Source organism: Zosterops lateralis, assembly GCF_965231275.1.
Source record: "Zosterops lateralis genome assembly, chromosome: 3".
Taxonomy (NCBI): Eukaryota; Metazoa; Chordata; class Aves; order Passeriformes; family Zosteropidae; genus Zosterops; species Zosterops lateralis.
Window position 1 is genome coordinate 50270946 of NC_139764.1, and position 16538 is coordinate 50287483.

At 41.4% G+C, this 16538-nt stretch overlaps 1 protein-coding gene across 11 annotated transcripts in view; it reads right to left on the bottom strand.

The window, feature by feature from the left end:
* Window positions 1–13224, bottom strand: part of REPS1 (RALBP1 associated Eps domain containing 1) — a 62321-nt gene extending 49097 nt beyond the window's left edge. For 4 of the 11 annotated variants that reach the window (XR_014589574.1, XM_083857298.1, XM_083857295.1 and 1 more), the window contains exon 1: window positions 13029–13220. Coding sequence is in view for 9 of the 11 variants with exons in the window: in XM_083857298.1 (XP_083713424.1) it covers window positions 13029–13181 (153 nt within the window). In the remaining 2 variants the exon portion in view is untranslated. Of the gene's footprint in view, window positions 1–8797; window positions 8894–13028 lie in introns of those variants that run through there. The other 7 variants (XM_083857297.1, XM_083857296.1, XM_083857300.1 and 4 more) reach the window with 5 other exon arrangements.
* Between the last annotated feature and the right edge of the window lie 3314 nt (window positions 13225–16538).

The window sequence follows — 16538 nt, forward strand, 5'->3', positions numbered from 1 at the left end:
TCTGCTGAGTGACATCATGCCCAAACATACTCAAAACAGTGTACTGGAAATTCCCTGAAGCAGGGTTTAAACATGAAACAGATATTAAGTTATACTGAATGAGGGAATAATAATATAAAATTATCTAAAGATTGCTTCTCAGAGATACAGGTTTAGGGCTTTCATCTGCTTAAGAGAAAGGATAAGGAATTTCCCTAAACTCTTCAAGGAATGCAGAGCCATCTTCAAGACAAAATGCTTCACAATTGTTTTAATCTCCTTAGATATGAAGAACCTGAGGTCATACTACTGCAATTTACCAGAGTAAGGCGAACAACTCTGTGAAGCTCCAGAATTGTTGAAAGCCTTGATACAAAAAAAAAAAAACTAACCCCAAAACAAAACAAAAACCAAACAAACAACCCACAAAACCACACCTCTGTGCAGTAGCTGTGAATTATTAAATTGCATGCTCAGTCATCATATGGCAAAGATGAAATAACAGCATCAGAAATACCAGGAGTTGGCAGAAACCAGACATGGCTGGGAAGCAATATGCTGGCCAAGGGCACTGTTTCAAGCAGACCCCTTCTGGTGCCCTTACAGGTTTCAAATAAGAGGCCCTTGAACTTGGAGAGGTTTGCGAACCTTTACAAATTCCAGGTGAAGTGGGACAAGTCATTTCTCTATCAAATGCAGTGAATACACTTCCCAGAACTCAGGAAATCTCTCTGGGAAAGTCTTCCAGAATATCAGTCTCCCTGCCCCCAGGTTCTCCTACAAGGCAAATGAAGCCCATTATCTGTAAATATTATTCATGCAAAAGTACAACAGGATTTAAACAGGGATGACTTCAATGCTAAAACAATAAATGAAGCAACATGCATGCCACCTACACAGTAAAGATAAAAATATTTCATCTACTTGAAGAGAGTTACTTAAGTACCTACTGTTCCATACCAGAGGGTGGCAAGAGGCAAGACTTGAAGACAACTTTAGCAGGCTGGAAGTTGCAACACACACGCTGTGTGCTAATGGGAGGGGGAGGGAACAAATTCAGGGGAGGACCTTTTGTATCATCTCATCCAAATGAGGACACTGTTGATTTAAAAAGAAGCCTTACACCAGGAATATAAACGTGAAAATTGTTAAACACAAAGAAACCCTGCACAGAATCACAGAATAGCTGAACTTGGAAAGGTCCTCTGGAGACCATTTGCTTCACTCTCCTTGCTTAAAGCAGGCTCAGCAGGTTGCTTTGGACTGTGTCCAGTTGGATTTTGAGTATATATTTTCAAGCAGGGAAGCTCTACAACCTCTCTAGACAACCTCTTTGAGTGATCACCTATACAGTAACAAAGTTTTCTGTTATGTTTAAATTTAACAAAGACAATGAACAGTACCACATAAACCACACACCAGAAATACAAAACAAGTTTTCACATTCATTATACAATATATATTTGACACAAACTTGAGTTAAACCAAACCATATGAATATACTTGTGCTTCAATGTTTAGAAAATTTAGAGTTTTACTGTGCATATTAACGATAACTTTTCAATGAAAACCAAGCATTACATTTAAAAAGTTGTCTACTTAGGATACAAAAAAGATAAAAAATTAAATATAATAACCTGCCTCGGTTTTGTTAGTTAATTACAATGTATCTGATAATGGATTGATTTGAATTCACAGTTTAAAATTTAAAAATGTGTCATATCGCCAATGTTATTTCTGTATCGTATATGCAGCAGTTCATTGGTAAGCATTCCAAAGCTCTCTGCAAACTGAAGACATTTGACAGAATGTTTTCCAATTTAAAAGTTCAATGGAATACAACCTCAAATTGGGTTCTAGAACACACCGTCCTACAACGATGGTCTCCTGAAGTCATGTATTCCACTCACCTCAGCTGCAACAAAAATTAGCCACATCACTAATGTAATTCAGGGATGTGTAATGTAAATTGAAAAAATGTTCCCTAATCATTGCAATTGTAGCAGAAAAAAAAAACCCTGACCATCCCTAGACACTGAAGAACTGTGAAAATCTCCTTCACTAGTTTTTTTCCTAGCTTGAATACATTCCTTTCCTCCCAATTCCTTATCTTCTAATCACATTATTCTGCAACTGCTGCTAGATCAATTCCTGTCACTTCATTTATCTCAATCTACTCACTAATTGCTGACCGCAGCCTGGCACAGTTTTCCAGCTACAGTCTTTCACCTACTGTCAACTGGACAAAGCAATACTGATTAGTCTGATAACATTAGTTAGAATTTTTAACTTCTCTTCAAAAATCTTGCTTGACAGGTACCTTCACAGATGCAACAGTTGTTGCACTGTGCAACAGGAACAAGACAGAGAACCAACAAAGATCCTTCTTTTGATGAGTTATTTTTAACCTAGTCAAGTCTCTGACCCAGTTCTCTACATGGCTCTGCAAAGCTTGGCACAAGGTGGGACAGAAATGAAAAAAACAATTGTAGACAGATAAAAAAAAGAATGTCACTAAAAGAACAGTCCAAGTATTGCTCTGAATTCTATGTTTCAGCACATTGCAAACATTTAAACAGTCTTACAACTATCCAAAGATCATTTGCAAAATCCATCTATGAAGGATAATGAATACTGCTGTATTTAATATTCAGTCAGTGTGAAGCAGAAAATGTTCATGTGTTGCTGAACAGCAAGTGTAAAATTACCTCTAATACATACATTTATCTTATTAGGTACTTAGGCATTGTAGTAAATACAGTTAATCAGTTGATACTAAGAATTCCAAGGCACAGAGTATATTTAGGACATTGCTGTTCTCTGTTGCATAACAAATAGTAAGGTTTTACTGATTGTTCCACGAAGATGCGCCTCAGTCAATTCCACAAACGTGGCTTCAGAACACAGGCTTTGAAAGACAAAACCAATCGTGCTGGAGGACTTCCAAGACAACACACGCTCTGGGAGTGAACTATTTAGAGTCTCTTACTGTCTGAGCTTCTCCTAATGCTTCTCCGCCCTTGATTTTCACACTGCACAGAACCACAGTGGAAGTAGACTGTTAAAATGCCATCGGGAAGAAAAAGCTACTCATCAGCTTGGACAATTAATTCTCTATAGATATTTAGAACTAAGATTCCCCATTCCACAGGTCATTTCAGGGTCAAACATACATCTGCTTCAGTTAAATGAAATTTCAGAATTAATCACATCAGAAATAATTAGCTGTTCAAAAAATGACCCAGTATTTTAAGGCTCAGAGGAATTATTTTGCCCATGTACTTTTGGATCTGTTTTACAAGCGTGCCCACTCCCTGAGTACAGCTTGCCAGATTTGGAGTCACGCTTTCGCTTTGTTAATAGAAAAGCAGCGAAAAGCACTGGAAATTTAAAACTCTGATTTATGACAGATAATAAATTCTTAACAAGTGAAAATGCTGAACACCACACACACACAAAAACCTCATAGAACTTTTATTACAGGTAGTGCTTTTTGAAAAAGTTATACTTTAGGTAATTCCTGAACTTGACCCATTCCAAAAGTGGTCTGCAACACCTCTTGTTGTTCCTGGTAGCATGTAGATTCACACTGCATTAGCCTCATTCATTAAAGACACTTCCTAATGCAGCAGTAGCTTTTTAGATTTTTCTATTTGCAATCAAAATTCATTGTCTTACTAACAGCTTCTGCAAAAGCTGTTACAAGCTCTACACGTGAATCTGACCCAGAGCCTCTCACGCAGAGCTCCATGGCTCTCCAGAGGTCAGCAATTCCCTTCTGCTTTGGCAGCACACGGTAACCACCACCGATCAATCCACAAAGATGAGGCAGATGCACCCTACACACAACTACAGGACCCTGACTTAGAGGGGCCACTTTTCCAAATATCTAGAGTAACAGACTGCCATACTTGACTACAACTCAACGAAAATATTGTCATATACCCTCAAAAACATGGCAGAATAAAGAATTGTACACCTTTCTGACATGTTCAGTAGCACCAAATAAGGAAAATACACATAGCCAGATGAACACTCACTTAGAAAGCAACTACCATTGTCCCAAGTAAAAAGTCTTGGAAGACCTCAAGACAGAGTTGCTTTTTGCTTGTATTAATACTCTACTGCTGGTTTTTTTGGCAGAGTAGGTGTTCATGAGAAAGACACTTTACAAGCAGAAATGGTAATAAAGCAGACAGAAGAACTGGAAAATAATAAAAAAAAATAATCTAAACCAGCAGAAGACAGCCTGAGGAACTACAAAAACCATTTCTCATGTTTGATGCATAAAGCGAGGCTCTTTTAAAGTGAGATATTTCATGCACCTGTGTTCTGTTACTATGTAATTTTGCATTACTGCTTAACCTAAATAGCTCCTCCCCCCTCTGCTCTCGGCTGCAGTTCACCATTCCTGAGCAATAATTGCTGCTTATCTGTCTGGTCACACAATGTGATTACTCCACTCAGTAAGCAAAAAAAAAAGTTACTGTGTTAGTTATTTTCTCTTTTATTAAACTGAATCTGTCTACTGTACAACCAACAAACACCTCAGCAGAGCTTCAGAAGTTATTTACTCAGAGGTTTTATTTACAACAGAAAAAGTACAAGTTTTTATGAACAAACTGCAATGAATTTTATAGCCTACATCTCTCACTGGTCAACATCAGATAGCCAAAACTTGTTTTTAGGTTTGCAGTTTATGTTTTTGACAAGCAAAGCCTGAAGCAGAAATGGCAAACAAGCCCCAGCTGGCACACACGGAACAACATTCTTCATCTGTAATCTTTTGAGGCACTTGGTCTTAATCTTGCAATAATTAAAACTCCAACAGAATACTTACGAAGACTAACCAAGTTTGCCCTAACTTTATGTGTTATTTGCTTGTTCTTATGGTTGAAGTTTATGTGGGTAAACTTCTGAAGCTCTACCAATCTTCAAAATGTAATTTATCTCCCTTAGCATAAACAAATGAATGGAATTACTTGCATATAATTATCAAGAAAGCATCTAGCTTCAGCAGGCACTGGAGAGATACTTCCCAGATATTCTTATTGTGGATACTCCTACCATGCAGCATGAAGTTTAATATTTTTCCCGTAATACTAAAAGCTGAAGAGAGAAGCATTTATACAGACATTTTCATTCTTTTCAGACCTTCTCCATAATTGAAGCTTTCCAGTGATTGATATTCTTTGCTAATAATTATTTTCTTTCTTTTTCAGTTTTAACATTTTCCCCACACATCATGTTCTATTATGATGCCAGAACAATACTAACAGAGAAAAAACCCAAAGAATGAGCATAAGCTTCTGGTTTTTTTGCTAATGTAAAATGAAGATTAAGGCATTTTCTGATCCCAGATTTAGTGCTCATGTTGTGGTCTGGACAAATACAACTGTCCTGCTCTGTTCCTGTTATTCCTGAACACATCCATGTAAGTTTATCTGAAGCTACTGTGTCCATTACTTTATATTCCTTTCCCACCCCAGTCTGTTTTCCTTTGAGCATCAATCTGAGCACTGTTAATTAGTTACTTAGCTTTGCACAGCTCTCCTCCTCCCACTGAGGCTAAGAACCCTCAACAATACGTCTATCAAAGTTTAAACAAACCTTGGTTAAAGTTCTAAAAACTGCACATTTACAGACCTACACTTGAGACTCCATTGTTAACATTAGATCTTAAATTATTTAAGATGCTTTAAATCAGAAAAAACAAGTCTTTCACACTACTGTAATAATAACAAGACTTTTCTACGGAGTATGTCAGCACCTAATGCTAAATTTTACACAGCTCAGTCCTGGCCACCCTTTTATGGGATTAAATTTAAAAGATATATTCAAAACTGAGCCTGCTCATGGCTCTGTTACCATACTTCAGAAGTAGTTTAGACATCAGAAGTCAATCATTCCAGAAATTCAGGTCAGACTGTCATCTTTTCCAAGTCTTTTAACCTCTCAAAACAGTTCCTATACACAGTCAGGCATGCCTAACTTATGTTGTATTTTTTTGTATAACAAGTGTAAGGGATAATTTATCTCTTCAGACACTAACCCCGGGTGGAAAAACAAGCAAGTCATTAACATGATCACCAACTTGGTACATTAATTTAGAAAGAATGATATTGCTGGCTTACAAATATCCTTATGGTCAACAGAAATGCTAAACAAAAGAGTAAGAGGGAAATATATTCGTACATTAATCATCATTGGAACTCCAGTGAGAAAAATCTGATTGTCAATGTAATTCTCCCACACTCACTTCTGACTTCAAACTCGTTTAAATGAACAGCTGAACTCCAACATGAGTTCATCTAGGAATTCTACAAGAAAGACTAACCTAAACCAGCAAATATTTATGACCAAATAGATAGTAAACTTTTCTGCAAGGACTATGATTTTGAAAGCTAGAAAATACAATTGAAAAGTCATAGACTGCCAGCAAAGTCCTAAAATTTCACAGTATCTGCAGTAACATTTACTGAAGATTAGACTAAGATGAAGGCATGTTTGCCATTTTTCACAGTCAGTGAAGTACTTAAAACTTCCAACACAAAAGAATCGCTTTAACCGGTAAAAGATCAAATTGTAATTTTGTACAGCCAGCTTGATTCTAAGACAGCTGCATTTGCCAAAGGCCCTGATATTTCCAATTCTAGAATTCTATTCAGCTATGTCAGAAAGGATATTAATCACCCCTGCTGTCATCTGACAGCATGTTTAAAAAGAAAAGAATAAACTGTTTTCAAACTAAGCTGAGCTGTGATACTTGAAATTATCTGAGTTCTGTGCTGGCATACAGAATTATGAAGGAATTATTTACTATGTAAGTGACTGTACAGTATCAAAACTAATTTCAAAGGCTCAAAACCAATTACCACCAAGAAATCCACTAAAAACAAATCTAAGTCTAACAAACTTTAGATTAAGTTATAAAGTTTTGCCAATAACTTCCTGCCTTTTGTTTCAAAAAACAATGACTGTTCTCTTTCTAAATGCTGCTGAGATAGGAGACCACTCCAACTAATTAACTGTAAAAAGAAATTAATTTTCAGCCCACTACAGTCTCTGTGAAAGTAACATTACTTAAATAAACATTTTTAGCAGAATTCTGCAGAGATGCAAAGCATAATTCACAGGATAAACAGCAGATTAAAAGCCATTCCTGGCACTAACAGAAAGTACACTCTCATGTATCTCATCAATACAGGAAATCAAAGCCAACCTACTGCTCAGCTGAAAGGAGAATACTCTATTACAGTGACATTCGGAGGGAAAAAATGGGTGATTCACAAATCAGATATTTTTAACTGCAGATCCAGGCACTTACAACAGGTTTTTAACAGCTCTTGTTTACTAAATGAGGACTGGGATACAGCATAATACATGCGTGCAAACATCTTTTATATGAAAATATATAAACGTAAAAATCATATGTAAATTAGGGTAACATTATAATCATAAGTCTACAGATTCATGAATTTTATGGTGCTTAGGCTAAGAAAATACTACAGATTAATAAGAAAATTGCTACAGTTAGATGTATCCACACTGGAAGAATACCTTGATAATGACCTGCTGCAAATATTGCCTCGAAAGAAGTTGAAACTAATTTAAATCTTTTCTGTGCGACATTTTAATATAAGATTAAAAATTATTTTAAAAAACCTAAAACAACAACAAAAACCAACCAAACAAAAAAACCAACAAAAAATCCCCACCAAAATGTACGAGTTGGATTAAATGAAGTGATTTTTTGTTTTCATTTGGGCTTGTTACAGACTAGTTATAGGCCAGTATTAGAGAAGAAAGCTTAGAAAGCTTTTTACACAGCATACACTTTTCAAAGAGCTAAAAGTGCTATTATTTTAAATATACTCCAAATTCATATGACTGAAAGGAAGGCATGAAATTTGCCATATATAAAGAATTCTAATTTCTAACCCCATCATTTCTGAAAGAATAATAAATTCAGCAAATTAACCAGAATGAGTTAGAGTCTTCTGCATGTCTCTACCCCACAGGCAATCCTAACCATGCCCTGGCTCAGCTTCCATTCAAAGTTGGCATTTAGTAGACTCTACTGATTTGACAAACAGGCAGTATTTCTGTAGGAAAAGTCACTGAAACAGTAACTGCAACAACACAGTAATTGTGAACAAGCTGTTATTTTCTTAGATCCCTTTCTCTCTACATCTATTTTCCAACAAAGAAGCCAACATTTTAAATTAAGAACCTGCAATTTCATTCTGCCATGTTCTGCCTATAGATTGTAATTCCATTTATAATTGTGCTGCCTGTCAGCAGATGAGCTCTGGCATTTGAGAAAACCACCACTGCATCTTCTGTTCCCTCTATCTGCCAAAACCTACCACCCCAGGAACAAGAGAAGGCAGCATATGCCTGCATCCCAGAGTCTGGACTTCCCAATGAAGCAGCTGTACTTCCTTACAGGTACACACTTTCTCACAACTTCTGATGTGAGGGCAGCAAACTCTGACAGAGAGTTGAGACAGACAACCAGAGCGTAATTTTTTTCAACAATGAAACAAGAACGAGCAAAACTAATCTGTCTGTAAAGACTCCTTAAAAAATAACTAAGAAGTTTGAAGGTGGCTAACAAGAGCCAAAAATAGCCTTACACTTGGTTTTTACTGGACTAATGGAAGCATATGTAATTGAAGTAACTGGGCATAATTGTTTGATTCACCTGTCAAAGACTTTCTAACACTAAATTAGAAGTCAGGTAACACTGCTGTACAATGCCAGCACTAAAGATGACAGCTCATTCATTTTAGAGAAAATACATGCCAATACTGACATATTTGTAGTTTTATAGCAATGTTCTATTTTAAAGCAAGATGCTTTGACTCATTAATTTCAGATGAGTATCATATGCACCACTGACTTGCTTCTTGTCTGGTGAAGTTTCTGTGATTCATAATTAAGAGTACAAATTCAGAAAACATTCTATGACTAACTCACCTAAGTAAGAACTCTACAAATCAAACAAATGGAACAGCTACTATATTCGTTCCGTGCACAAGTAATGAGTTTCACAACACATTTTTTGGTGAATTGTAGCTTTTACAAGCAATTTCCCCACCACTGCAGAGACCCCAAAAACTGACTTTATTATCATACATATATGAGCATTCTAGGTCAGATGTGAAACATGCCTTTGAAGCCAATTTCCGGGAGCTCACTCCTCCAGGCAGCCACTCCAGAACGGGCAACTACGTTTCTTTTGTATCAAGCTAACCTAGAGATACACCCTAAGACTGCACATAATGAATCCCAGCTAACATTCAGGGCACAGGACCAGGCTGGAGCTCTAGTAAAGGGAAGCTCCTGAAGTGCATAAATACAGTGGACGACAGCTCCTCGTGTAGCGACACACAAACACCAAGGCACACGCAACTGAGCCACAAGCTGAGGCAAGTGACAATTACATTTGACAAAACCTTCTAACTTTTGGCTGAACAAGCTCCCTGGACCAGCTCACTGTCTCCTCAAAGGAAAGGCAGAGCCAGCTCCATCTTCCAGTGGTTTAAGCTAACCAAAACCCCATGCCAGGTCACAGCTAATATATCCAATTGCTCTAGAACAAAGAAACTTCTCTACTTCCCCTCTGTCAAAGAGTTTTCCTGCCTCCTTTCTTGTGCTAGCACTGACATTCATTCAACCTCACTGTCACCTGATACAGAGTTATAACCAACAAAAAGCTGTGATTAATTTTCTGCCTACACAGCCCCTGGTGCCAGCATACAACAGCACTGGACAGGCACGAGTGTCTTTGCAAGATGGAACACACGGCTGAGGGAAGACAGGAGCACCTTCTTCAGTGCCAACTCACCATTAGATTTTTGTCAGCTGCAATGTGAAACCACACCCTGAGAGTGATCTGAAGACTCATAACTGTTGTGAAGTAGCTGGATTTCTTACCCCAACACACATACTTTTGTTTGCTCTTTTATGAAAGTCTTCTACCTTAATGCTCATTTCAGGGATGTCCATAAAAAAGAAATGAGGGTTAATAGAGACTGGTGTTCTGACACATCCATCTTTGGTGTGGTATTTTTATTCTGATAATAAAGCTGTCCTTTGTAGATGTGTACAAAACAGACATCTACATTTTCTTTCCCAGAACACTGTAGCTTGGTATACAACATCCGTAACTGTTTCAGTCTTCTGTATGTTCATTTATCCCCACTAAACAGGCAGCTGACAGTGTCCCTTTCAGAAGGAGAAATGAAATTGATTAGAAGCAATGAGACACATGTATTTACTTTTGCTCCTGTGAGACAGATCTCTCACAAGGACGCAACTCTTTGCAAAAAAGGCCGACACATTTATCCAGCCTTTAAACACAGACTTGGAAGTAAAACACATTACAAGTCTAAAAATGCAACTGTCAAGACATTTCCATTTCCAATGGAATTAGTTCTGAACTATTCAAAGGTACCCACTAACCTGTAGTATTGAAAAGGAAAAACACAGAAGTAATTCCTTAGGACTACTTGGTCCCCTTGAGCTTGAAGAGCAACAATTTTACGCTGTGTTTTGCACACCTACAAATGTACTCAGCATTCATGTGACCAGTACTACACTTGCATTCCAGGATTATGTAAGGATTGGGTAACTGAACCAAGTTCACTTCCCCACAAGCATCAGGTGCTTCAAATGAACAGGTAAAAACACAGCACCCATGCAGTCAAAAGAAAATTCCATCTCCCTCACAGGGTTTCTTTATTTCTCAAGCCATTTCTTCTTGAGGTTTAAGTTACATAGTCTCAGCTTCCAAAGCATCAAATGCAATTTCCCTTTGAAAAGCCTGGGTAGAGCCATACCTTAAGAAGAACACAAAATAACTAGACAACTAAATTCTTTTTGAACTACAAGATACTTTTCAGGTGACCGACTGTGATTGCACAAGATAGTCATAATGGGTCAAACTGTTAAGGACATTTCAACTTTCTTTGTACTATTTACCGTCTCATTCCTCAGGCAATCTAATATCTTGTTTGCCATTTTAACTGCAAGGTTCTCCTTGAGATCACTACAGTGATAAGCCAGGTCTGCTTCTTGAGTTAATTTATTTAGGACCCATGGAATGACGCTGGAGTAGTCTCTCTTCTTCAGATGCAGTCTACTTTGCAAGAAAGTATCTAACCTCCTCTGCAAAAGATAAGGATATAATCTGTGGACACTTGTTTTCAAAATTCCAGGTCTTTCCAAGTTCTTGCACTAAATTCCTGCATAAAATAAAAGCTCTAGCACTAGCTTACTATACACTGATTCAGAAAAGTTTTATGTAAAAGAAGTTTATAAATACAGTGAAGATGTAAACATTCACTTTCCCCGGGATGATTTTTCTGACACTGGTCGGCCACACAAAAAAGCAGCAGTGGGTGGCCCTTGAGAAACCTTACTCATAACACTGAGCATGCAGACTCTCCTACCATTAAGTCCAGTCTAGCAAGTCATCAAATAAGAGATTACTGGTTTTACAAGGAAGAACCATTTCTTATTCAGCCCTCTTCCACTTTGTTGTTCCTGAAACTCTTTTCAACTAACCAAGCTGAGAGGCCCAAAACACACCAACAGTAACCCTAATCAGTAAGTGTTCTCCTGGCACTGAACTTCAGTATCCTGCAATTTGTGTTTCTAGCAACAGTAAGTTTAATACTTTGTTAAAAGGGCTGCTTATCTCACTAGGCTGAGGATGAAACCGCATGAAAGGCGGCACAGCTTTCTAAATACAGCTTTACCCACAGCAGCTTAAAAGACTATGTAAACTTTAAAGCACTGAACAATGACACAGAGAACTGCAGAAGCAGCAAATTATTACAAATAGCTGTTCATAAGAATGGTTCACTGGGAATACATTCCTCAAATAACCACATATGCACACCAAAGTGGAGTTTCCCCTTCCTATGCAGGTAGCCCTGCAATACTGCTGCACATTTTGGACATAAGGAAGTGCTAAAACTGTGCACATACATACTGCAAGTATGGACCCGTGTCAGCCTTAACACCACATTTTTCGTTGTTAGAAACATTTGGCTGACTACAGGTAAGTTAATTCCTGCCAGCAAGTGATGTTCAAAAAAACCTGCATGGCTTAGGTGAAGCAGACCAGTGTCAGTAGCTCCCAACGACACAAAACCAGATTTCCTTCTGTGCTGCTCTTCATCAACAGATGAAGACAATCTGACTCGTCCCCCCAAAACCCTGCGGGGTTCTCACGCTGTGGATGGCCTCTGTCGGCATTTTCCTACCAGTTGCTGGGCGCTGCCAGCAGAGACACCACCGGCCCCTTCCCAGCCCTGCAGGGGGAGGCACACGAGGGGAGGGGAGGGGAGGCTGGCACAGGGCGCACAACCCGCTGTGCCCCCCGCCCTTCCCTCCAGCCCGAGGGGCTCAGGGGGCCGGTCACTCCACAGCAGAGTCCTGCTGTGTCCAGCCCCGGGCTCCTCAGCACAGGAATGACCTAACAGAGGGTCCAGCAGAGGGACACAAAGGTGATCAGGGGTCTGGAGCTCTGTGATCAGGACAGACTGATGGAGCTGGGACTGTTTAGCCTAGAGAAAATCGAGAGAGGATCTCATTAATGCACCTAAGTATCTCAAAGGGGATGGTGCCAGAGTCGTTTCAGCGGTGCCCAGCGACAGAACGAGGAGCAATGGTTATCACAGTAAGTTTCACCTCAACACGAGTGAGAGCCTCCTTACACTGAGGAGGCAGAGCACTGGAGAGGCTGCACAGGGAGGTGGTCGAGTCTCTCTCTTGAGACACTCAAACCCCACCTGGACGCGTCCCTGTGTCACCTGCTCCGGCTGACCCTGTCTGGGCACGGGGGTTGTAGAGATGATACCCACAGGTCCCGTCCAGCCCCAAAGACCCGGCGATCCCCGAGTCCCGCCGGTGGGACGACCCCCGCCCGAGGGCTGCGGGCCGTGCGGAGGGGACGGGCCAGGCCGGGGCCGTCTGGGCAGGGCGGGGCGGTGCCGGGCCCGCCGACCCCCGGGGGCGCCGCGGCGGGGCCGTACCTGCATGACCACGTCGTTGGGCAGCTGCGCGGCGCGGAAGAGCTCCAGGACGCGCCCGTTGGACGCCACCTTCTTGGTGCTCTCGGTGTCGCAGTAGGAGAAGAGGTCGCAGTAGTAGCGCTGCTCCGCCTCGCTCAGCGTCACCCCCTCCATCTTTTAAGGCGGCGGACCGTCCGCATCCGGCGGCGGGGCCGGGGGGAGGCGGCGGTGGCGGTGGGTTGGGGGCGGGGGGGGGGGGGGGCACACACGGGACACACGCACCGCCGGCGGCCGCGCGCGGGCGGCTGCTCGCACCTTCCCCCCGCCCGCCCACGCGGCCGCGCGCCTGCGCGCCTCCCCCGCGCCTGCGCGCGCCGCCGCCCGGAAAGGGAGGCGCGGGGAGCGCCCAGAGCCGCGGGCTGCCCGCCCCCTCCTCCCTCCCTCCCTCCCTCCGCGCCGGGGCGGCGGCGGAAGCGCCGGGCCCGGGCCCGGGGGCGGGGCTAGCGGGGAGAAGGCCCGGCGGCGCTCCCCGCCCCGCCCCGCGGTGCCGGCGCCATCTGTGGTGGCGGTAGTCGGCGCGCCCCGGCCCCGCTCCGCGGTCCGGCCGTGTGCTGCAGCGCCCCCTGTGGGCGGGGAGGGCGGCGGCCCTGCAGGCTCGCTCTGTCCCTCGCTCTCTGCCGCGGCCGGCAGTGCACAGGCCCCCGGGGAGGCTGCCCAATAAATCAGTGGATGCTTAGCTGCCCGACCGTCCCGGCTTTAGTGGGTCGTGTGAGAGGCTGAGTCAGTGCCGAGATGCTTCCCGAGCCTGCCTTTATAGAATCACAGAAATATTTAAGTTGGAAAAGACCTCTGAGGTCATGGAGTGGAACCTATGACAGAACACCACCATGTCAACTAGACCATGGCACTCAGTGCCACGTCCAGGCTTTCCTTACATAGCTCCAGGGACAGTGATGCCACCACCTCCATGGGCAGCCCATTCCAATGTCTGATCACCCTTTCTGTAAAGAAATTCTTCCTAATGTCCATTCCAAATCTTCACTGGTGCAGTTTGAAAAAATACCTTTTTGTCCTACATCTGGTTGTCTGGAAGAAGAGACAACCCGCACCTGCCTACTCCCTCCTTGCAGGGAGTTGTAGAGAGTGACAATGTCTCCCCTGAGCCTCCTCCAGGCTAAATAGCCCCGGCTCTTTCAGCTGCTCCTCATGCCCATCTCTGGACTTGCTCAGCACCTCAGTGTCTATCCTAAATTGAAGGACCCAGACCTTGGACACAGGACTTGAGATAAGGCATCACCAAGTGCTGAGTACAGGGGAATAATCACTTCTGTTGGACTTGGGGCACTTGACATCATCCCCAGTGCAGGTTCTGCTGATAACTGGTGAAGGATGGCCTATTACGCTATATAGGCCCTGCTATAAGTGGTTGCCCACTTCTATATGCTTCCTCTTTCCACCATCACTACTGTATGCATCAACACCACATAGCACACAATAAATGGCCTGGATAATAGCTCCATACATCAGCCTTGCAAGGAAGAATAGGCAAGAGCTCATTTATCTCCACATCGAGAGTTCTTGCTCTGTGTGTCTCTCTTGCTGCTCTGTATTTCCTTGGGTAGAATTGTAGAATGGTTTGGGTTAGAAGGAACATTAAAGATCATGTAGTTCTACCCCTCCTGCTATGAACAGGCCTGTGTATACCACCTGGCCTCGACCATTTCCATGGATTGGGCATCCACAGCTTTTCTGGGCAATCTGTTCCAGTGCCTCACCACCCCCCAGAGTAAAGAATTTCTTCGTTATATCTTATCTAAACCTACTTTCTTTCAGCTTGAAGCCATTCCCCCTTGTCCTGTCACTATATGCCCTTGTAACTAGTCACTCTCCATCTTTCTTGTAGGTTCCCTTCGGATTGTGGAAGGATGAAGTTCGGTCCCTCTGGTAGATCTGTGCTTTTACTGCAGTACACTAACAAAATTGCCTCCAAGCTACTTCAGCTTCTGGAGGACACCTAACAAATGCCATGGTCTCCTGCCCGACCTTTTGACTACCTGGTCTGATTTAAATCCTGCTGAGTTGGCAGTCCACTACTTCATATATTTCTATCATTATTAATTTACGTTTCTTTTCTTTTTCCACTTCTTCTTCCTTCACGACTCTTCCAATGTTTCTCTTTCCAGATTACTGTTGCTGACTGCTCTACTTTCCTTCAGCACCTCGTCCTTTCTGCCTCTTAAGATAGTTACATTTTGAACTTAGACATTCATCTTTCTTGCTATTTGAAATACCCAATGCTGCTTTTGCTGCTAACTAAAGTTTTTGAAAATCACAGATACCTTAACTTAAAGTTAAAATAACAGACAAAGATTCTTTCCAGAAATTGTCCATTATCAAACTTTTGCAACTCCAATGACACTAATGATGAAACCACACAGATTGATCACATTCTCAGTTAAAATTCCTCAAAATAGCTTATATTAAAGAAATAACTTTAAAAAATATTATATCTAATTATTATGATTTTATAGACTTACATAAGGCAAATTTAGCATCATAGATCACTTACTTGGAGCTATTGTCATATCAGTATCTCTGCAAGTAAAATAATTGTCACTCTCCTCCATGACTAAATTGCATATTGTGATTCTATTAGTTGTACAGAGACATTTTAGAGGAGGTTTTTAAATCCCTTATCAATAAGTGTTTGGGTTCCAAGTACCTTTGCTTCTTACAGTGATTGTGTGCTAGCTCAGGCACTGAAGTTGGAAACATTAATTTATGTCTATATCTTTAGCTATAAGTTAGTGTAAGGACCCCAAAATATTTTTATTGTCAAAATAATTTTGAAGTTTATGTGTAAGAGTAATCTGGACATCTCATTATTTTAATTGAGTGAGTAATCTGGACATTATTTTAATTGAGTTGCTATTTTATTATTTGCATCTTTGCAGTAAGAGCTCTCCTTTTACATTAATGGGGATCACTTGGCTGCAGCAGTTTGTACAAGACACAAATAGTAACACGAGGAGGTTTTCTAGCATGGACTAGTACAACATATCCAAGTGTCAAATAATTCTGAAGTGTGTTAAATCACTGTACATTTCACTAAACCCATTATATGTCATGTGAAAATGTCATGTCATTGTTTACTGTAGAGATGGATGCTTTTCGCTGTGGCACAGAGTCTTTCTGAAGCTGTTCAGGTAGATAGTTTGGGAATGAGGTTGTTGGGTCTCATTTCCAACTCCTGTACCATAAACTTACCTACTTGCTTTGTGCCAGTTCAACGACTGATCAGAAATAATAAAAATGACATGACGTGTAGCAAATTAATTTCTACTTCCAAAGATCTACATGTGGACACAGCATCTTTGCCCCAGAGAGTCCCAGTACAAGGTTTCTGTGTTGTACTATGGGTTCTTCCTTCCCTCCCCTGATCAGTCCCTGAAAACTTCCATCCCAAAGAGGGATTTTCTGTTGAGAACTTTACTGGTGGCCATCATGCCAGAGTTAGCATCTACTGAGATA